This window comes from Arachis stenosperma, chromosome 6, assembly GCF_014773155.1.
Source record: "Arachis stenosperma cultivar V10309 chromosome 6, arast.V10309.gnm1.PFL2, whole genome shotgun sequence".
Taxonomy (NCBI): Eukaryota; Viridiplantae; Streptophyta; class Magnoliopsida; order Fabales; family Fabaceae; genus Arachis; species Arachis stenosperma.
Window position 1 is genome coordinate 123,868,244 of NC_080382.1, and position 24,467 is coordinate 123,892,710.

Below are 24,467 nucleotides of genomic sequence, written 5' to 3' on the forward strand. Positions count from 1 at the left end.
TACTTGAATTATTTTGTTATTAACAAAAATATTTTTAAAATTTATTATTAATAAAAATATCTTTAAATTATTTAAAAATATAATAAAAATACACTTTTATAAACTGAAATATTTTATATTAATAAAAAAAGAATAATGTGTCAATTAGAGAATATCAGAATTTCATTTATTATATAAAATATTCTGTTAGTCAGTCACATTTTTTTTATTAAAAGAGCATGTCTTTGACAATGACTGAATATTTGCATATTTTTAAATTATTTACGAATATTTTTACTAATAATAAAATTCAAAATATTTTTATCAGTGATAAAATAATTCTAATGCATTTTTGTTGTTTTAGGCTAAATGTAATGTAATAAGTAATAACAAAAACAATAACAATAATAAATATTGAATCATTTTGTCTTATTATTTCCGAATCCTATATTTCAATTTTCAAACACGCGTTACCATTCGTGTGTGCTTACGAGGAGGGAAATCAAAGTCCGAAGCGGGAATCCAAAAGGCAACCAAAAGAAAAATAACCAAAAGAAAAAAAAAAAACAAATAAAATTAATTTGAAAAAGAATTTCAAGAGTCCACAGTCCACTCTAGTTCTCGGACAGTGGAGCCTATTATTAAAAACACGGGACGAAACATTGCGTCTTCTCGTTTTCTCGTTTTCTCTCTCCCTTGACAACACTCTCTCTGCATTCTCTCTTTCCTTCTCCCCAAACCCTAGGAGCTTCTAATCCAAGCTACACTTCGAGGTTTTTCGCTCATTTCGTAAAATCATCAATGGTTTCGGTGTTTATCTTCTCGATCACTGCTCTGAGTTTCTTGCATTTCGGTATTGATTTTAGTTTTTCTCGTTTTCATTTCTGTCTTGCAGATTTGCATGCTTGCAGGTTGAAGGTGCAGTTGCGCTTATTCAGAACTCAATCGTGCTCGGCGGCGTTGATTCTCAATATTCGATGGTTCCGAAGACGGAAAAGAGCTCTGATTTCGAAATGCCGGCGAGGAACAGTGACAAAACGGGAGAGAAGAAGAACGTGGCGAAGGACATGTCGGTGCAGCGCAGAGCCAGTGCGAGAATCCAAGCGGCGAAGCAGAAGGCCGAGGAGGAGCTTCATGCTCGCCGTGGAGCGGTGGTAGTAGAAGAAGAGAAAGAAAAAGAGGAGAAACGTGTGAAAGTGGCGAAGAAGTGGAGCAAGAAGCGCGTGAGGAATGGGGAGTACTTGGGAGAGGGAGAGGTTGTTGTTGGCGTTGCTTCCCCAAAAAAGGGGAACAATGGCAGCGGAAACGAGGAGGGTGTTGGCGAGGGAGAGGGAGGTGTTGCTTCTTCCTTGGCGAAGAAGCCGAAGAGGCGCCCGTTTATGCAGGATCAAAATGGAGTAGGGGATTCTGAGAATGCTGTGGCTAATTCTGCTGAAAATAAAGGAGCTGCCTTAAGGGTGAAGGAGACTATTAGGGTCTACAACAAGCATTACCTTCATTTTGTTCAGGTTAGTTCTATTGGTTCTGAATTTGCTGCTGCTGATTTTGTTGCTTCTCTGTTGTTTGCATTTGTGTGGGTAATGGTGAATTCCGGTAGAAATATTATAATTTGCTTGTAGCTGCTTTCATTTTAGTTTGTTAGAGGAATAGTCAGTGGTAATAGCTCTTGTTTGAGCATCTGTTTGGTATTTACAGGAGGAAGAGAAGAGGTGTGGGAAAGCGAAGGCTGAATCTGAAGCTGCTAAGAAGTCAAAGTCTTCAAAATCGAAGGTTGGATTCTCGTTAATCACTTGTTACTTGTGGATTCTCTTATCTATCCGAGTCCCTGGTTTCATGGCGGACATAGGTTGTTTGCAAACAATGATAACAATAGTCCTTTAAGTTAAAGAGGAATGCTAGAGGGATAGTAGAATTTATTGTTTTTGGCCATTAATTAGTCGTCAATGTTTAAAAGTATGGTATAAAATATGTTGTTGAATTACTAGACTAAAGGAACTAGACTAAAGGGATTGAGTTGATGACTTAGTGATGGCAAAAAACAATTTCTGATGGTCCCCTAGCATTTTTCTAAGTTAAATTCAACATGTTAGAAAATAATTTGAATATGATACTAGTGACTGATTTTTCTAACAGGAATAAACTTATTTGACCAAAAAAAGTGTTGCTCACTAAAATGAGAATGCTAATCTTTTAAACATCAGAATTCCATGGATCAATTTGAGGGTTTACTTTATCATTGTCCTATTCCTGGTATACTTAATTAAATCTGAATGCTTTACTGAATTCTTTTAATGTGATAAATTTGACATGTTTATCTGTATAGAAAGGGGGACCACTTGAAGTTAAGAAAACTCATCAACGACCTGATCTAAAGGCACTATCCATGGTAAGTCAGAATTCAGTGACTTGATTGTTTTTTATTGACATCTTAATTTAAGTATAATGACATTATATTGAAACATGATGATCTAGTATAAAAATTGCCTTCCTGATTTCATCAATAACATGGCATTAGAGTTAGCTTTTATACGTCTCTTGTTTGTAGTAGTTGTGTTTTTCGTTTTTTCATTTTATTTAAATTGTTGCCTTATATGGTTCCAGTTCTTTTATTTCTAGTGCCTCTTCCCCCTTTTCTGCATTATAGATGCCAAAAGTTGTTTTCTTTCTCCAAGTGATTTATCATGTTGGGTTTTATTACTAAGTTGGAACGATGCTTGGTTTTGATTAAACGATATTGATTACATTTTACTGTGCAATCCTACATCTTATTTTTTGACATTACCTTGAAAATTGGGATTTTCGGCAGATGATGACGAATAATGAGATTTTGTACCCCGAGAAAAGAATTGGTGACCTTCCAGGTTTGTGGGTTTGTCTTCTTGTGTTTTCATGTCTTTTGTCATTTGCCATAATAACAGTATTATTTTTTATTTTCTATGTATCAAACCAGGTAGGAGTTATTTCTTATAAGTCATTGATTATCATAATTTCCTATTGTGATTACTTCCTTATTTTGATATGGGTTGAACTTTTCTATTAATGTCAGGTATTGAAGCTGGACATCAGTTCTTTTCTCGAGGTGAAATGGTTGCTGTTGGTTTTCATAGTCATTGGTTAAATGGGATTGATTATATGGGCAAATCCTATGGCAAAGTGGTACTTTATTTTCATTGTGCTGTTCTCTTTGTTTATGTGTAGAATATGAAGGTTACACACACCTTATGTTTTGTTTTGTTTTCACCTCTTGGTTGCCACAGAACAGCATTTATGAATACCCTATTGCCGTGGCCATTGTTTTGTCGGGCCAGTATGAAGATGATGTTGATAATGCTGATGATGTTGTGTATACTGGTCAAGGTGGGCATAACTTGACAGGTGATAAGCGCCAAATCAACGACCAAAAGTTGGAGCGGGGTAACTTAGCACTCAAGGTGTGCTTTTTTTTTTTTTAAAATCTCTTGGAACATTTAACCCATGGTAATTTCTTGTTTCTTCTATGTGGTTGATTTGTTTATTTTATTTGGCTTTGTTAGAGGAAGGGTATCGAAGGCTATACCTTGTATAAATGTTTTGTTTGCTTTGCTTTTGTATAGGGGAACTCTTATCCCCAGTTTCCAGTTTGTGTTATCCTACTCGACTTAATGAAATTATTCCTTTACCCTAAAAAAAGAAGGGCATTGAAGGAAGGGGCTCTCTTTTTTTTTTTTTTGGGGGGGGGGGGGGTTGTTGGCTTTGTTAATGTGTAGTGTAGTACATAGAGTATGGAAGGAACCAACATGAACCAGCACTACGGTAAAATATAAATAAAAAAAAAAAACAGCTCCAACCCCTTGTCAAAGGCTGCCACCATTTTGACTGCAATCATCCTACAGATAAGGATGTCCCACACGGATACCTTTTTCTGTGTGTCTATAAGGCTGCATTTGGAAAGAAGATTGAGACTGAGAGATAGAGACTAAATTAATTTTCTAGTGTTTGGTGTAAAATCTACTAGATTGAGTTATGCCTTAGTATTATATTTAATTTAAGATAAATATGGTAATTTAATGTAGATTTGGAATTTTAAAGGTTAATTGGGGTATTTTTGAGAAGAAATGTTATTAAAGTTTTAGTGTTTATTCCAAAAAGTTTCAGTTTCCTGTGTCCTTACTTTTTGAAAGTAATGAAGGGACTAAAATTTTATGTCCCATGATTGAAATTTTAGTTTCAATCTCTGGCTAGCAAACACAATATTGAGTTCCAGTCCTGTTCTGCAAACAAATGCTACCTAACTATACTCTTTTAATTGTTCGTCTATCATTATTGGGAAATAAATGGGAGGTTAGAAAATTGAAAGCTCATTGCATTTGTATAGAAACAACTACAAAGCCTTATTTTACTAAGTGGGATTGGTTACATGGTTCAATAACGTTTATGCACCTTATCATGAATCACGTCTGAACTCAACCCATTCCAAGTTCCAACTCATCCATCCTCCTCTTGATTAGATGCTCTGTTGTTATTCTCCAAAACTTTCCAAACTCTAAATCATCAAAGGTGAAATTCCACCATCTTTTCAACCATAGGTTCTACTCTAAATTTCTCCCTCATGACTTTGTTCTTTATTTTTGTCCATTCCATTATGACTACTTTGGAAGGAAACTTTGGAACAACCGTTGAGTTTTTTCAAGGCCATAGGTTCAAGTTGTGGAATCAATCATTGATGCTTGTATCAGGTTTGGCTACATGTATAGACCCTTTTAGATTTGGGTGTGACCTTTCCACGGACCCTGCATAATGTAGGGTGCTTTGCACTAGTCTGCCTTTTAGAATTAGCAACAATGCTTGTGTTACACTATATAAAAATTTAGTGATGCAAGAGAGCCCTTATTTTAGAACAAGGGTGAAAAACAAAAACAATACCATACCATAATCACATGGTTTAACTATCCTAATCTCATTAGGTGGGACCGGTAGTTAAACAATATTGCATATTTCTTCCCCCCCTCCCCTCCCCTATTTTGAATTGTGAATGTTAGTAGAAGTTCAAGGGAAGAAGCCACTTCAGCCGTTGACTTATAAGCTATGTGCACTTCTGCCTTTGAATTTATAAGAATGGTATTAATTGATGCTTTGGACTTCCTAACAATTCATTTAAATCATGTGCACCCTGATATGTAAATTATATTAAATGCAATCTAGTTTCCTTATTATTTAGTCGTAAAAATATTAGGTGGGTTGAATTGCACATCTGGGAAGGTAAAGGAGTTTGTTTTTTTCAAAATGAAGACTAAAGTTCATAATTGAACATAACCCTTAACTTGTGAGGTAAGGTGCTCTTTTCTCCCGAAGATGGGTTCATCGTAGTTATCGTCCAATAGTATTGCAAAGCCTCCAACCACAATGGGTAAATTGGATATGGGGATAGATGTTGTCCTCTTTGTGTAATCCCACTAAGTTGAAGCTTCATGCATTAGGTTGCCTTTGTGTGTGTGTTGAGTGGTATGTGGTGTGTTATCATTTGCATTGTTCTTGTTTATATTGTTCTTTTGTTCATGCGAAGTTGACATTTTTTTTGTATTTCATTGTAGAATTGCATAGAGCAAGATGTGCCTGTTAGAGTGATCCGTGGTCATAAATCTTCAAACGGTAAATCTTCAAACGGTAAATCTTCAAATGGTGCTACTAAAATCTATACATATGATGGCTTGTACAAGGTAACTCTTAAAGAATCTCACTAATTTGTTTGAGTAAGAATTTGTCACTATTTTGATGAACATTTATGTAGCATGCCCATTATATTGGTTCCTCATGACCTCATCTTTAAATATTAAGAAGTTTAACTACATATAATGGTGTATAATTTCACTCGAACTTTGTTTGTCCTGAGATTTAACAAGAATTTCAAGTTCAATTAGGTTCTTATAATTAAAACATAATGATTGGTATTTTAATTCTTACATTTTACAGATAATTTTCAACTGAATTCCATTTAGTTTAAAATTCTTATAATCAAATCCCTTATACAACAACAACAACAACAACAACAACAACAACAACAACAAAGTCTTATCCATTAGGCACCGTCCATGATCAAGTCCCTTATATGTTATTAAAATTTCAGGAACTAAAATATCTATAAACAGATCACTTCCTCTCCTCCCCTCTGTCACCGTCGCCACAAACGACGGCGAGCTTCCCAATGCTTCTACCTCTGTCATTTGCCTCTGCATACACTGTTCACCTAGCTTCTGGCCTTCTGCCTCTGTTTGACTCTACTGCCTCTGACAAAGTTAGACTCTGCTGCAACTTTCGTGTCTTTGTCTTCTCCAGCAATGTTCGCCTCTGCGTTTGCTTTGCCGCCATTTGCCGCTTTCTCTATCCCTCTCTCTTTGCCCTGCTTGGAGCCTGTCTTTGATCTCTTATTTTTTGTCACTGATTTTGATTCTGGTTCTGTTATGTTGTTGCTGTTGGTGGTGGTGGGAGAGATGGTGGTGATATTCATGTTGTTGTGGTTGTGTTTGTCGGGTGAGGTTGTGAGGCATGAGTGGTGGTAGTTGTTGGGTTGGGGAGAAGAGGCGGCAGTGGGAGAGAGTGAAGGAGGCGCTGATGATGGGTGGGGAGGGGTGTTGATGAAGACGACGATGATGATGGGTGCAGCGATGAGTGCGGGTGGTGGTGGTGTTGTGATGGCAGTGTTGACTAGTGAGTTGAAGCAACTGCGATGGCAATGGTGAGGTGAGGTGAAGGGTGCAACAGTTGGTGGGGATGGAAGGTCGAGCTATGGAGGTTGAATGGTTCTGTCTTGGGGGAATTGGGATTATGGTTTAGGATTAGATTTAAGAAGGTAAAATTGGAAAAGAAAATATTAAATCAGAGTTAACTGTCGAAAAATTGACGGTAAGGATAAAATTGAATCAAATTAAATGTTAAGGGCAATTTTAAAAGTGCTGAAAACCTTTGGAACAAAATATATACTTTACTTTTTTTTTTCTGGCATAGTAGATATCTTGTGCATTTTGACTGTTAGAAATGTTTGTGGCAAGAAGCTTTGTTGATCTTTTCACTTGCTTGATTCATCAATCCTAATGTGTTTTGACTTATGTCTGACGTTTTCAAATTGTGAATGTAAGTTCCAAAAAACATGGTATTAGGGTTTTTCCCCCCACTACTAATTGTATGGAAAGAAGTGTTAATAAGGGTACAATCAATTTGGTTTATCCAAAATCAAGTTTTTAAATGATTTTTTTAAACCATATACTTAACTATAATTTGACATCTAGGGGGCACCAGTTTCATATATTTTATGAGTCCGCACACATCAATAAAATTTCGAAAAACAGTTAAATTTCACATCTTACCACTTACCACAAAAAATTCCTTTATTTTTTATAAACGAAGAATTTTGTTAAGATGGAGAGAATAATATATAGGAAGGGGTGTGTTTTTGTTATACGGGAGCAAAAGGCAACTAACAGAGTAATTTATAAATCGTAGCTTTCTGATTTCTTAACAAATTTTAATGGTAAAGTCCTTTATAATGATCATGAACTTCATCCAAAGTAGATGTTAGATGCCTAGTCCTATCCAATAAAACTTGCTTGTTAGAAAATTTGCCATTGAAGGTGTGTGCAATGTGCATCAACCAAATAGTTCAAATAGTGTATGTTGCATAGTGCCAGAATGAATTTTCCTCTTTCCTACTTCAAAAAATAATCAAACCTAGTCAAGAGGATGAAGTTAACCATGGTTGTAGGACAGGCCTAACATTCTTCAAAATATACAAGAAGAGGTTTTAAATAGAAACACAAACAAATGACAATGTTAAGAGTTGATTTGAATTTGATTTTTATTTTGCCCCACTCCTAACATGCAAATCAGGGGAGATAGCTTTATATGGTCTTTGAACCTACAAACTTTAGTTCCAATCAGGTTCGCCATGTTGGAAGGAGACTATATTTGAGATTGAGTAAAATCATAAGGTGCATATAATATACATGATTTGTTGTATTGCCCATACTTTTGGAAAGATCCATATAACAACTGGATAAATAAATTATATACTATAAGATTTAAATAGTCACCTACCAAGAAAATCTCTTGAAATTGTTCTCTTTACATAATTTATTTTTAAGTTAATCTGTAAGCAACTTTAGTTTCAAGAGGAGTGCATCCTTTTTAAAATTCCTTCTGATATTTGCCATATTTCAAAGTTTCTAATTTATGTCTCGTATGCTTTACTTTTATGATTGTATTAAATTAAATGGCATTTACATATGGCTATTAATTGATTATTTTAACTAGTGAGACATGAAAGATGGAGATCAATTAGCATTCTATTTTATAGGTGAAATTTAAAATTTCTGCCCTGTTATGTCAGGTGATCAAGTATTGGGCAGAGAAGGGAATATCTGGATTTACAGTCTACAAATTTCAACTTAAGAGAATTGAAGGGCAGCCATTAATGACCACAAATCAGGTGCTACTATTTTCTGCTCATTTGCCATGATACTTGATACATCTCTTGGTTTGGTTGAGGATGTGGTTTTTGTAAGCATGCTGCCAATTAAACATAAAGTAGGTTGCGGAATCTTTTATAGTGTTGTATGAGCATAATCTATTCATTAAAATACATTATGAAGATCGACATTTAGTTAATCATTTAATAATCTAGTGCAACTTGCAACTAACTTGAAAATGTGTAGCAACTAGCAAAATATATCTAACTTGTCATCTTGGAGGTTTCATGATCAACTATTTCCTGCAATGTTCCATGCAAAGAAAATGCTAAAAGTCAAGTTAGCAATTTTCTGCCGCTGATGTATATCATGTGCACTATTCATTTCATTTTCACCAAAGTCAAGTTAGTTTATTTTCCTTTTTTAGTAGCTTGAATACCTTTTGCAGAGTATTGTCATGACCCAATCTTTTTAGTTGTAAAATGTAATTCTAGTGTACTTTTTTGTGTGTGCTATATATATAATTTCAGTAAGATGAGAAGGATTATACAATCTGGGGGATAAGGTTTCCCCTATACCAAAGCAAAAGCAAAAAACACAAGATTTATCTATAAAGCATAGCTTTCCAATCTTTCTACTTGCTTTTCCCTTTAAATATTATGATCTTTTCACCAACCAGAAACTAGGCATCTAATTCTATCCCATACATCATGTTTGTAAAAAATTTTCCATTGAAGGTGTGTGCATTTCACTCCAACCAAATAAGTCCAAATTATGGTAAAATTCAGATTGACACAAATTTTGCCTCTTTTCTCTACCACACCCAACAAAAATAGACGCAAGAAATTGTTCTATGGCTCCAGGGCACACTCAACAAGCATCAGCTATGCTAAACAAATTGTTCTATAAGAATACAGCTTTTGGGAAATGCAAAAATTGATGTGAATTTGAGTTTGAATTTCCCCCACACATAACAAACACATCAGGAGTTGAGTTGTCTCTGAGTGATCTCAATGTCAGGGGTTCAAGCTGTGGGAACACCTAATGGGCAATGATGTAATTTCAGGTTAGGTTGAATACGTTTCACCTTTTTGATGCAGCCTTTCTTTGGACCTTGCATTAATGGGGATGCTTGTGCACCAAGCTACCCGTTTGTATTACAAACACATCAAAGTAGATATCCTTATGTGGCTATTGAACTTGCAACAATTCATTAGTATTAATTCTGTTAGGTAGCTTTTGTTTTGAGGTACTGGGAGTGGGATTGGGGGACTAAGACTCGTTACTTTGTTTGGTAGTCAGAGTTTGGAGTTAAAATTTTAGTCCCGGGGCACAAAATTTCACTCCCATCAGTTCCTCTAGAAAGTAAGGACACATGGGACAAATTTTTGGCGACGGAGACTGAAACTTTAATAATGTTTATTTCTAAAATTACCCTGATCCAGCTATAGATATTTGCTAGAAGCTTTGATTGGCTCTCTTTATACCCTGATGAAATAAGTCACCTTTATAGACACATTAATGAAAAAGGTCACCTTTTAAAGTATGGTAAATTTACCAGGCTATTTGCAGTATGGACTGAGGTACTTGGTTTTGATTGTTTTACTTAGCTCTTCAGGAAGTTTCTATTGGTGCGTCATGAAAGTTGACCTTTTGAAGGTATTTAGTAAACTCCTTAGCAATGGATAGATTGGTATTGACTTTTATCTCCTTAGAGTTAAATATTACTAGCTAATAAAATTTGTCTAGTCAATAGCCACTTGAGTGAGGTTTAGGAAATACATTGTTAGAGAATCAAATTGCTTTTGTTGTTGGATGCCATATGAAAGTTCAAAGCTCTCTTCAAATTGTTTTTTTGAATGAAAACTCTTTTAATTTTGGTAAATCCATTTGAATGTTCAAATCCCATTTCAAAATCCTAAATTTAAATTGATTATTCGAATGCTTGTGCATTGACTTTTGGCTGACTTTTTGCAATACTTGTTTCGTATCTTTTATTTGTATTGGGTGTTCTGTGCAACTTAGATTAGTCATATTGGTTTGGTTTCTTGGCTAACTGATGTCTGGCCTCTATATGCTGTAAATTCTTTTTATCTTTAGTGTATATTCTAATCGTGATGAGAAATTGGAAAAATATGCTTCTTTGTTTTTTTATGTACATTTTTTATTTTTGATTTGTAGATGTTGGTTTTTTGCTTGAAAAAAAATATTTTGCTCGTATTTTGCTCTCCATCTTTATGATATTTTTCTTTCATGAAAAGATGATTGTGTAGTTCGTAATGGAATCCCTTCTGGTATTTTCTTTTCTGTGCAATGTTAGGTTTATTTCACTCGTGGACGTGTACCACAGTCTACTGCAGAAATACGAGGGTAATTTAAGGAGAAAAATGAGTACATATTTTTTGTGCCTTTTTTATTTCAATTTTGCAAGGGATTTTTTATGGAATTCTTGTTTATAATATAACAACTTATACATTGCTTAGGTTGGTATGTGAGGATATAACTGGAGGTCAAGAAAATATTCCAATTCCTGCTACAAATTTGGTTGATGATCCCCCTGTTGCACCAACGGGCAAGTCGAGATCAATTTTTATTTTTTGGTTATCAAATTCATGCTTATACACATTTTTTTCTTTGCTTTATTTTACGTTGAGAATATATTTTGGCAGACTCAATCGGATGATTCTTCTGCTTTGAAATTTTAGTTATGCCTATTTGTATTAAGTATAACTGTATATATTGTTGAAAATTTCTTGCCTCTTATCTTATTTAGTATGCTCTGAAACTAATTTATATGTTAATTATCTAAAATTCTATCAAGTATTCATCATTCCAGACTGCAAATAAGCGTTTTCAGTGCTCGGTTTTGCTTCATGACAATTTAGTTAACTTTTTTATACTATAGGTTTTACGTATTGCAACTCTGTTAAGGTTGCAAAAAATGTGAAGTTTCCCAAGGCTGCCACTGGATGCAAGTGCAAGGGTGTCTGCATTGATTCTACGACATGTGAATGTGCATTGCGAAATGGCTCTGAATTTCCCTACGTAGCTCAAAATGGTGGCAGGTTTGAACCAGACCGGTGAAATGCAAATTAAATTATGTTTGGTGTTATATATGAATCTATTTCTTTTGTTTTGGACTGACAGGTTAGTTGAAGCTAAAGATGTTGTCTTTGAATGTGGTCCCAACTGTGGCTGTGATGAGACTTGTGTGAACCGGACTTCGCAGAAAGGGATTCGATATCGTCTGGAGGTTGCATATTGTTTTAGTTTCCTTAATCCTTTCATATGATTAATTGTTAAAGTACTGGACTTCTTAAATGTGCATTCAACAAATCATCAAATAGGTTTTCCGTACTGCAAAGAAAGGGTGGGCTGTTAGATCATGGGATTTTATACCAGCTGGTGCACCAGTTTGTGAGTACACAGGAATACTTGCTAGGACTGAAGATATGGACAGTGTATTAGAGAATAATTATATTTTTGAGATAGATTGCTTACAGACAATCAAGGGTCTTGGTGGAAGAGAGGTAGTAAATTGAATCCTATGGAACCTTTTAATGTAATTATACTTTCCAGACACTTAAGCTGTATTATGATCTTATCTTCTTGCCTACTTTTAATTTGACAGAGGCGATCGCAAAGTGGTACATTTCCATCAAATCTTTTGGATAAATATGATGACCATGGTTCAGATGGTGCACCAGAATACTGTATCGATGCTGGACCTACTGGAAATATTGCTAGGTTTATAAACCACTGTTGTGAGCCTAATTTGTTTGTTCAATGTGTCTTGAGCACCCACCATAACTTGAAATTTGCACGGGTAGTGCTGTTTGCTGCTGACAACATACCCCCACTGCAGGTAAATTCATTTTCCTCCATTTTTACAAACTTATTTCCAACACATGCCTGCCAAGATTTATTGGTCCGCATGCTGGTGTAGCTTTTCTTGTTATTTAATAACTTGATAACAATGGTGATAGCTGATATTATTTTATGATATCCCTACTGTACACAATCAGGTCAATTTAGATAAACACTTTATATTGTTAAAATTGTTAACTTCTATGTTTCATTCATTCATTTTAGTATGAAGCTAAAACTGTTCCACATTAATCATAAACATTGTTTTACTATAGTTATTATAAAATAAGTTCTATGTTACCACGAGTTGATGATTGTTTTTATTAGAACTGATAATGGTATTAATCTGAAGTTTATATCCATGTTTGAGTATGATCGTTGTCAGTTTTGGTTGTAGTTAAAACAGATAACGGCAATAATCTGAAGTTTATTGTGAGGGTATTTTGAGGGTATTGTGAGTGATTTTATCCATGTTATTAAAGATGACAACAATTATGATATTGGACTGTGAATACTGAAGCTGTGAAAGAGTTTAGAAGGAAAATAGTGACCAGGCTTGGCATCTTCATCCTATCATTTGTGTTTATCAATGTGTAAATTGTGTAAAGGATACAAGTCTTATTTTTCAATGTGTAAATTGTGTTTATCACTATCAGAACCATTCAGTTTGACGACATGGATGTTGGAGATACAATACTGCAGTTTAAATTATTCTAGTCTGTTCAAATTGGTACCATTAATGACATTTTTTTTAATCTCCAATTGCTTGCAGGAGCTGACGTATGACTATGGTTATGAGCTTGATAGTGTATTGGGTCCCGATGGAAAGGTCAAACAAGTGACATGCTATTGTGGAGCTCCAGGTTGCAGGAAGCGATTATTCTAAAGATAGTATGGTTATGCTCCATTGTGCTAAAATGTTGTATGTTGGTATATTTTGAAAAACTAGTGTGGATGCCATATATGTTTGTGTAACTGGCTCCCAAAACCTGGGCTGCCAGATCTCAGTAGGAAAAATCGGATTCAAATTGTAGCAGAATTACAACGGCAATGTAAATTTTTTTATGTAAATCCCAGGCCCAGTAAATGACATTGAGGCTCTGATTGTACTGCCTGGATATTACAAGTAATAGGAATCAAAGGGAAAATTACATTCATGATTGTAAAATGTAGTTTCAGAACATAAAATTTAGTTAGGTGAAAATATGGCGGCCTTCAAGATTGATCTTGAAAAGGGATATGATAGGGCTTAGTTGAGATTTTATAGGAATTTGCATTTAGGTCTTTGGTTTCCGTGTTCATACTTAATGCTATGCACTGGCAGATTTCATTAGGAAAAATCCGTTGGATGACTTAATGTTGTTATTCATGAAAGCTAGTGAAAGTCAGATGCAAGTCTTTTTTGTTTCCTTCCTTCATTTCGATATTTTTGGAAGCATCAGGTCATCATCAAGCAGAAAAATGTGGGTTATCTGATGAGACTAAGATAAATACGAAATAAAAATGTTGAGTGGGTTCCAAGAGGTCAAAGAAGTTGGCACATAACTTGGGTTGCCTATCTGTTGTGGAACCTCCAAGAAGATATAGCAACATTCTTGAAGACACAACTCAAACTCAGAAACGGTGGCAGGTTCAGCCCCTATCCCTTGTAGTTAACTTTAGTCCAACCTAACATTGGCTCTCTTGCTTGTGTCCTATGCAGCATGTCAAAATTCCAGCCTCAGTTTGTACAAAAGGGAGGCATGAACCCTTGGAAAATGCCTGCTAACATTAGGCACAAGGTTACTGTCAATTTATTCCACATTCAGTGATGTCATTGATGGAATGTGGGGGTGGAGAGTCCTTGTTTCCTTTCCCCGAGTTCCCAAACCCTCCCCATTCCTATTCCTCGCCTCCGTATTCGTCCTTGCGGAGATTTCCAAAGTTTTTAAAAACATGCATCGAGACAAGTACAATATGGAATACAAAGTATACAAGGATATAATTAAAAATGATTTTGTTAACATGAGTGAAAGGACTTTGAGATATTAGGATTTTTTTATGTAAAGGATTAGTTAAATGAATGTGAAATGTCATAAAAATCTCTTTAAACAAATTATGATTTTACTAATAAATTTAATTTTTATTTATTGTCGATATAAAATAGTTTTACACATACAATCAATTACATAACCGTTAACAAAAATATATCTTTTACATTAACAGTATGAATAATTATTCAAAAAAATATGTAATTGTATGATTGTAAAATATTTTATACAAAAAATTTATCAAAATTAAATATTTGAGAAAAGGACAAATTAGTCCCTGACCTTTTAACCCGAGGACATTTTCGTCCCTGAGCATTGGAAAATACATTTAAATCCCTGACGTTCCTAAAAACCAGACCGATCAGTTCCTTCGTCCGTGAGCCACCGTCAGACCAGACGGAAAATGCTGACTTGGCTCCCCCTATGCTTACCTGGCTCAACGGCGTTCCAGCGTGGCACGTTAGTGGGTTGGAGGATTTGAAAACAGGACACATAAGTCCCTCTAACTCAAAACGACGTCGTTTTGAGTGCTGCCCTAATACTAAAATTCGTCTGGGTCGTTCCTTCATGGTGGTGGCTGGTGTTGAGGAGAAGAGTTGTTCAGAGTTCAGTAATGGCTACGAAGGGGGCATCATCAACCTCAAGAAGAAGCGTTAGTGGAGTAAGAGAATAAAATTCTGTTTCAAACTCAGTAGCAGGTGGTGTTCATGCTGACCATCCAGACGACGCCGTCGCCCCTAGGTGTTTTTGTGGAGTTTATGCAATAATGTATAAGTCGAGGACCAGAAGCAACCCTAACAGAATCTTCTTGGGTTGTCCATTCTACAAGGTTAGTTTAAAAATTCTTGCTTTGGTTTGATCTGAGATGGATGCGGGCAGTAGATGATGTTGGTGATTTTGACAGGGAAAGGAACCTCATTGCAAATTTTTTGTTTGGGTCGATGAGCATCTTGCCAGAATAGGAAGCAATTGTTGCATCTGTGACAGCATAGATTTGGTTGAGAAACATGTTGAAGTTGTAGAAGAGGAAGAGGAAAACGAAGATGAACTGGATGCAAGAATGGCTGTTTTGGAGGAGAAAATTATTGCTTTGGAGAAGAAGAAAAATCCATTAGCCTTGTGGTTTTCTGTAATTATATTTGCTGTTGTTGTTGCCTTTTATGTAGCTAGTGCTTGAGAGATGAACTATAGCAATCATGATAGAGAATGGCATTTTGTAAGTTTATGTTGTGTATTGAAACATGCCATTTTGGCAAGTCATGGGTCCTGTAATCTAAATGGAACTCTAGTTATAATATTAGTGTGTTAAACTTATATTTTGAATATGTAAATAAACTTGGAAACATTGAGGAATTAGAGGCAGTAGTTGCATACATAATTTAGAAAGAAGATGTTATATTGTTAAACAAGATTTCAAGTTTTTCATAGCCACTGTTTACTAAATCTTCCCAAAATGAAAAAGTCTCCTAAACTGAACAGTTTGATGAAGCTTAACATGTCAAAAGTAAGCCTCAAACACAAAATACAAGGCATAAGCCAAACTACAAAATCAACATAACTAAAAGCTACACAGATCTTCACTTCTTAGGCACAATGGTAGGTGGATTAGGGATGAATTTGAACAATCTGGTTGTGGCCGGGCTTGCTGCCGCTAATGTCTCCTGGGTAGCTGATCCACTTGTTCCTGGTACGACTTGAGGTGGTTGTGGGCCAGTGGAGTTTGGCTGACTTTGAGGGGGTTGTGGAGTGGGGCATAGTGGAGCTGGTGGCCTGAATATCTTCTGCTTGGGCCTCATCCTCGCTGGAGCTGCTTGAGTTTTTTGGGCCGTTGTAGATGGAACTTGGAGTGGAGGCCGAAACGGTGTCCTTCTGGTCACTGGTGCGGGCCTGACTTGGGGTACTGATGGTGTTGCTGCCACAGGGTTGGAAGGACCTGGGATGACACCACTTGAAACCTGTGTTGAGAGCTGGGTTGACAAGCATTGTAATTAGTCATACAAATTATACAAGGTAGTCACCCAATAATCAATCATGTACATTGAGCAGATTGTAACTTACATCAGGTGTGGATTGCTGAGTAGTTATGTTATGATCCTGAACAGATGGAGTATCCTGACTAGGTAGAGCATCCTGACCAAAATAGACAATAAATCAAGTAGATTACTCCTAAACATATAAAACAGAACTAGTAAATTAATATTCAAGTAAGCACATAAACTCCTATCATAGTTAAGAAATCAAACCATATAACTCCTAAAGCAAATTACTTACACTATCATTTGGAGCTGATTGTGACAGTGGGATGACTGCCATTGACTGAGATGTGGAACCTTTCTTGGGCTTCTTTGTCTTAGGTTTCCAATTGGGATCAGATGGAGCGCCCTTGCATGTCTTGTAGTTATGTCCCGTTGAACCACACTTACTACAAGTGACTTTGAATGACCTCTTCAACTTATCTCCCTGTTGCATCATTGGCTTAGCTGGATCCTTCTGTCTATTATGTACTTTTGGCCTGCCAATTGGTCTCTTTATGATAGGAGGATCCGGCCTAGAATATTCAGTCCTTGTCCAGAACTCCTCACTTGGCACTGGCTGAATACAATGAGCATATGTCTTGTGTATTGACTCCATGCATAACCATGGATGCACATAATCCTCTGGATGATCATGCCTCTTCCTTATGGCTGCTATGGCATGGATACATGGCATGCCTAACACAAAAGATAACAGCATGAACTAGACTTGACTTAACCATTCATTCAGCAAGCATGAAAACCATATATAACACTAAATTCATCATTCAGCCAACAACTTGACAGCATGAAAACCATATATAAGTCCATCATTCAGCCAACAACTTAACAGCATGAAAACCATATATTAAAGTAAATTCAGCCAGCAAGTTAACATATTCAGCCAACAAATTAAAACATTGAATGCCATTTATTAGAACTAACCAGTCAGCTGCCATTTGTTGCAGGAGCAGGTCTGCCTCATGAGATCAACATCCACCTTTGTAGCTTTACGAGTTACTTCGAAACGCTTGCGTGCATCATCACCTGTCCAGTCAGCACGCCATTTATTGCTAGGCCTTATTAGACGCTCCATCCTCTTCTGCTGAACTAGTGCAAGCTTTCCTGTATAATCACTAAGTAGCTCCTTATGCTTAACCATTCTCCGCATTAGATAGCACCTAATTTCCTCACACATTGTGAGGATAGGCTTGCTTCTGTAGTTGACTATCTTCGAGTTGAACACCTCACACATGTTATTTGTGAGGTTGTCCACTTTTGGCCCGTGGGAGAAATACGCCTTCACCCAAGTTGCTGGCTCAAACCTGGAAAGATATTCCCATGCCCCCTGATTAATACCTTTGAGCTTCTCCATTTGTTCTTTGAACTCGGGTATGGTGGTGCACCTAGCACAATCCCAAACCACCTCCCGAATGTACAAATCCTTAAATCGGTTTATGAAATTTTTCCAAATGTGCATCACACAGTTTCGGTGATGTGCATTTGGCATCACTTCTTTCAAAGCTGGCAGTAATCCCTAACACAGTACACAAAGGTTTTCACAATTAAACATAACTAGTAAATTCTGAACAATTGCATTATTAAACTAGGCACCTCAGTGAATAAATGTCTAACTGCAGTAGAATTCATATTGAAATAATTGAACAATTATCAATATTATAAGTAGTTGTTAGTGTTACCTTCTGTTGGTCGGACATGAAATTCCAACCATGAGTCTGCACATCCCCCAGCTCCTCCTGAAGTAGGGTAAGAAACCATTTCCAAGACTCTTTGGTTTCAGACCTTGCAACTCCGTAAGCAACAACATAAAATTGATTATTCGCATCCTGTGCCACTGCAGTTAGGAGTTGTCCACCATAGTATGTTTTCAGGAAGCAACCATCAAGGTGGATTAGAGGCCTACATCCACTCTTAAACCCCTGCTTGCATGCCTCTAACCCTATATACAGCTTATCAAATAGTGGAGGGGCTTGAGGAATTGGAGTTACACACACCTCTGCCCTGGAGCCAGGGTTGCTTCTTAGAATTTCAAACAAGTAATCCCTCACATTATTGTACTGCTCCCTCTCATTTCCCATTATCTTCTCCCTTGCTTCCTTAACTGCTCTATAGACCATTTTTGGATGTGCAGTGAGTGAGAACTCCTCTCTCAGAAAGTCAATTGCTTCATTTGTTCTCATGTGAGGCTGTGAACTCATTCTCTTCTCCACCTTCTTACTAATCCAATGTTGATCAACAGCGTTACTTCCTAGGTCCCTTGCACAAGTGTGATCGTTTTTGTAAGTCTTCACCTGGTAGCATTGCAGTGATTTATTGTATGATAAATGAACTAACCACGGGCAGTCATCATCCATGCATCCCACCCTAACTCTCTCCTTATCATTTTTAATCCACCTAAGCTCTCTACCCTCAGAAATGAAAGAGTCTTTTACAACTTCTTTAAATCTCTCTATAGTTGCAAACCTTGTCCCCAACTCAAACCTGCCCTCTCTAAAAGCATAATGATCATCAAATTCAGGAAATGTGTGCTTGCTGGACTCATCATCAATGGAGTTAGGAGTGTGTAAATCCTCAGAATGGTAATCATATATGGGGTCATCATCATCATCCTCTGGGACTGCACTGACATAGAACCTCACAGTTGGACCTCTGTTGGGCTGTTGATCATTGGGCCCAGAATTGGCCTGCTCCTGCATATTGGGCTCCATACTGGCCTGCTGCCTTCTATTCACCTCAGATGTCCCCATTCCACTGCTTTGTCCCTTCTTTAACCAACTTCTCCTATTCCTATTCACACCTGTCTTCTTTGCAGCTGGCTTCTTAGCACATGGCTTCTTTGCAGATGGCTTTCTTGGAGACACAATTTTTTCCTTTCCCTTACTTACTCTCTTCCTCTTGCGTGCTCTGTCCTCAGCACTATTATCATCATCATCACTTTCACTTTCATATCCGGGTGGTGGCGGTTTATATGGCTCATCCTCGGTGCTCTCATATCCATCATCTGAAGATGAACTCTGAATCTCTTCTAACACAGGACTCTTGCCTTTGTTTCCACCATCCTCCACAATCTCAGGCTCATCAACTGGGTGGTCAAAGTACAGGTAAAACTCATTCGTCTTTGTATTCTTCATTTTGTTCTCTCGCATGGCATTGATCCCTGCATCCCCTGTCAAACTGTGCAGCCCCGACTCAACATCTTCACTCAGTGGATCATACCAATAAACTGCCCTGTACGACTGGTACCCCAAGCCTTTAAAAAGTGTGATCAAATCCCCAAAATTCACAAAATCCAGGTCCATTTCGGGGAATTTCTCTACCTTTCCATTCTGATAAACAAGGGAACCATTACTGTTTCTAACAAAACTACCTCCATGGTGGAAAACTGGCACCACAAACACATCTACCATCTAGAGAAAAAAATAAGAACAGAAATCAACGATCAACTACCTCTACACTCATACATCAATCTCCTACAAAAAATAGAAACAGAAAACAACCAAGAACTTTCCTTTGCCCTAACATTGAATCAAATTCACTGTTACAACGCACATACAGTTTTTACCATTGCTATCACCATGCATGTACAACAGTTCATTCTTTCTTTACTATTGAACTACACAATCGACTCAATAAGCAATGGAACTGATTCTTACCTTCAGTGACGAAGACGGCAAATCAGACTGGATTCACACCTAATGCACGTCGGAACCTTCTCAGTCTGGATGGTGGTTTTTTTTGGAGGGAGAAACAGAGCAATTCCTGTCTTTGAACTTTGGTCTTCTTTAGGGTTTTATGTAATTCTGTCAAAGGATTGTGGGTGTAATAGAGATTGTACACAAGGAAAGGGACGAGACTGTATATAAGGGGCAGCACTCAAAACGACGTCGTTTTGAGTTAGAGGGACTTATGTGTCCTATTTTCAAATCCTCCAACCCACTAACGTGCCACGCTGGAACGCCGTTGAGCCAGGTAAGCATAGGGGGAGCCAAGTCAGCATTTTCCGTCTGGTTTGACGGTGGCTCACGGACGAAGGGACTGATCGGTCTGGTTTTTAGGAACGTCAGGGATTTAAATGTATTTTCCAATGCTCAGGGACGAAAATGTCCTCGGGTTAAAAGGTCAGGGACTAATTTGTCCTTTTCTCTAAATATTTTTACTAGTTATTAGATATATTTTAGCATACTTATGTTTAGAGTCCATGTGGATTGAGGGAAGTAATTCCCAGCCTATAAACACAAGAATTAGGTCCCAATATAACATCTTAGTTTTCGAAAAGACGTGACTTTTTTCTGAAGAGATGGAGTTTTGTGAAGCAAGCACCTCTACTGCATCATCAACAAGCAAGCACCTCTATGGATCTAAGCTCGCCGACTCAATCGCAAAAAATCTAGTTTTTGAGCCGTTTCGGCAAGGAATTTTAAAATTCTGATTTTCGTGGTCAAACTCATTTTGGCGAATTGGACTCAAATCTCGAGAGAAAAAAATATAAATTAGTATTATATTATTATTTTACCTGCTATAGTATTATTATATTATTATTTGATCTGCTTTAATTAAAACAGAAGATAAGTTTAATAATATAATAACCGAACTCAGAATCTATTGGTGTAGGTTAATACCGGCACTTTTCGATGAACTTAACTATACTAATGCTTTATTATATATCTTCTAGTCTCATGATTATCATGTTACTAGTGATATTTATACTAGTAACTCAAATGTTTATCTCTAAATATGTTATTACTTGTGTTCTATTACATCTAGTTTTAGTAATTATCCGTTTAAAATATTTGTAACAATTTTTTTAGTGACTAAGCACCCTTAAATGCCACACCTCCTCTTTTAATGACACCATCTGGCCTTCTTCAACCAGCTGAAAATAAGAAAGAAAAAGAAAGAGAAAATGATGAAACTTCCATGACGATTCATGCTTTCAAGCTCAGTTTCTTCCTCACCAAAATTTTAATAATTTCTTCTTCCTCTTCACATCCATACCATTTTTCATGGAGTGAATCAAAGTACGGTGATTGTTCTTCCTCTATATTGGTTTGGCCATAGCTGAAGCTTGGCTAAATGGCACGGGTCAAACGTCGATTTAAAATTTTTCAAAAAGAATCTCGTCACAAGTATAATTCCAAACCAACAAATGACTCGTATCAGAGTTTAGTTTATTTATCACAAATTCAATTCAATAAAAATCGGGAGTTTTAAATTCCGAGTCGTCTCTCAAAAGAATTGCAGTGAGATGTGTGTATCATTGGCTATGAAAAAAAATGGGTTTTAAAAGTAATTGATAAGAAATTAAATGACAAGAAAGTAAAGAGCAAACAAAGAATTTAAATGCTAAAAAATATCTTGGCAAGGAATAAGAGTTAAGGTTTCCTACCCAAGTCATTAACCACAAACATGGTAATTAAAAAGAGTTAATCCTACTTCGTCATCCCCAAACATTGAGAAAAAGTCAAATAAGCATAATTGATCTTAATCCACAAATTCTAACCAACTCACTAATCAGACTTAGTGAAAGACTAGTGTCAGTAGAAATAAAACTAATTAACAACCCTAAATTACCAATTAATATTGGACATCAATGACTTAAGGTTACCTAAGTCCTCAATTTCAAGTCGAAAATGCAAAATTCTACTCTAAAACTAGAAAAGGCATTTTAACAAACACTTGGAAGGCATAAAAGAAAAACATGTTAAATTTTAATAATAATAAAATTTATAACAACCAAATTTAAGAAAGCAACCATAACAATTCAAATGAGCAACAATAAATTTAAAAACATCAAATTGTATTAAAAAAATAAAAATTCAACAAAAACGTTCATAAATTAAAATTGACAAAATAAAAAAATAACAAGTAAAACTAAGCAAATTAAGATGTTAGAACAATAAAAAGTAAAAATACTAAACTAACATAAGATCAAAACCTAAAACTAGGAAGAAATTTAGCTAAAAATTCTAAATTTTAGAAAGAAATTAGAACTTCTTTCTCTACGAATTAACCTAAAACATGGTCCTAAACTGCTACTATGCTACTTGTTTGATCCCTCTCGAGTCTTGCCTTCAAATGCTTCAGAAATGAGTTGGACTGGGACCAAAATAAGTTTGAAATCGTGATCCACAGTAAACACGTGCTGCTACTCGTGTGTACGCACAAATCCAAGGAGATGCGTACGCACAATTTGGCAGGTTTCTAAAACTTTAATTCTCTATTATTCCTCTACTTTTGTATGTTTTTTTTTTCTATTTTTTCAAGTCATCCTTGTCTTCTAAACCTTAAATCACTCAAAAAAATACAACAAGAAATCAAATGGAATAATAATGAATTAAATTTGATAATTTAAAGGTTTAAAAAGCATGTTTTTAACAATTAAACATATTTAGAAGAAATTCACAAAAGTATACAATTTGAATGAATACATTTTAGATAAGTTGATAAATTCTATTTTTTTAACCCAAAATTAATCATAAAATAGGGGATTATCACTAAATTAGTGATTTTTTATGTTTTTTCTTTAGATCTCTTGTTTAGGTGCCTTGGAGATCAAGAAAGCTTCATTTTTGTAAGGTTAAGGTGAGGAAATCCTTCTTAACATGCTAACGATGGTTTGGCTATGTGAGCATCATGGTTTTAAAGTTTGTTTTTGGTTGAAAACTAGGTGAAAAAGTGAATTAGAAATCACACAAGTACAGCCGGTTTAAGGGCAGCACTAAAAGGTAGAATCTGGTGAAATTATTTTTGATTAATTTTGTTTATGTTGTGTGATTGCTGGACTATTGGTTTGTGCTTGAAATTGAATGTTTAATTACTTGATTATTGATGAAATTTTTGTAATTTTTGGGCTAAACAATTCAGTTCCATGGTGCTGCTGATTTTTCAGCCCTGTTTTGAGGTTATTTATAAGCTGGAATCTTGATGAAATTGATATAAATTGGTGGCTGGAAAGTGATTGAAAAAGTTGAGAAAAATCGATTATCGAAAAGATTAAAAAATAGATAAAAATCAAGTAAACATTGATGAACTTTTGAAGTTGTTGATTCAGTTTCTTGAAAAATAAGAAAGCCCAGCAGCTTTGATTATTTTGAGGTCAAAATATAAATATAAAAAAATTTGAAATTGAAAGTTAATTAAAAGAGAGTTTTAGAGTCAATGTATAATTTTCAAAAGTTAGAAATTTAAAGTGCTATTTCTAAAAGTTTAAGGTTTGAAAATAAAATTTTTAAAATTTTAAGAATTAAACATTATTAAATGAACCTTAATAATAAAATATTATGATATTATTATTTTATTAATATTATTATGTAATTAATAAAAATATAATTAAAAAGTGATAAAAAAAGACAAGTTTCCTTAAAAGATTTAGGAAGATAATTTTAAGCCTAGAATCTTACAAATTCTTTCATAAAACATTTAAAAATGGTAAGAACTTACTAATGAGATAGAGATCAATAATAGGAAGAATATTAAAGAAAAGTCAAGAATCAATTAAAAAAGTTAAAATAAAATATCAATATGAATGTTAAAGAGAGAAACAGAAGTAGAATGAAGAAACAGAAAAGAAAAGAGATTATGACCAAGAGTTGATAAAGATAAAAATCGAGTATCGATTAAAAGTCTACCATAAAGTGTAGAATTGTTTGACATCTGCCACATAAGAGCAGATATGCCTTCCACAGAAGAGTAGAACAATTGTAATGATGGAGGCATCTATAGACTGAGAACTGTTTTCTAACTCGTAAACTACCACAGAAAAGCAGAGTTGCCACAGAAGAGAAGTGTAAAGTTATGTTGTGCACCGGTTGAAAAATCATATTCGGGACTCGTGATCAGATAATATCGGGAGCGGGCAGACAACCGACACATGAGCTCATAACCTGCACTAGAGCTAGACATTCATCATCCTTGTGTGAACATCATTTTCTGCTATGCATTCTCTTTATTTATATCATGCTTCTTGTATTTCTCTATTTGTATTCTATTTTTTGTTTTATCTATTTACTGTATAGTTATGTTCTTGAAATATTCTATTGTCTGGTGATAACGACGGAAGCAATTAACTCAACTAATTATCCTGACCTTACTAAGAACTTCCCAGTTCTTATCCCTTCCTT

General features: G+C 35.7%; 1 protein-coding gene across 1 annotated transcript; it reads left to right on the forward strand.

Moving 5' to 3' along the window:
• The first annotated feature begins 644 nt into the window (after window positions 1-644).
• LOC130935293 (histone-lysine N-methyltransferase, H3 lysine-9 specific SUVH4) lies at window positions 645-13,385 on the forward strand. Its single transcript, XM_057864985.1, has 16 exons — window positions 645-752; window positions 875-1,487; window positions 1,675-1,749; window positions 2,303-2,365; window positions 2,786-2,840; window positions 3,026-3,135; window positions 3,237-3,410; window positions 5,550-5,675; window positions 8,339-8,437; window positions 10,738-10,787; window positions 10,901-10,989; window positions 11,323-11,482; window positions 11,565-11,670; window positions 11,765-11,947; window positions 12,049-12,282; window positions 13,057-13,385. Exons 2-16 carry the CDS (start codon window positions 957-959, stop codon window positions 13,168-13,170), a joined length of 2,169 nt encoding a protein of 722 aa, XP_057720968.1. The 5' UTR covers window positions 645-752; window positions 875-956; the 3' UTR covers window positions 13,171-13,385.
• Window positions 13,386-24,467: the final 11,082 nt, after the last annotated feature.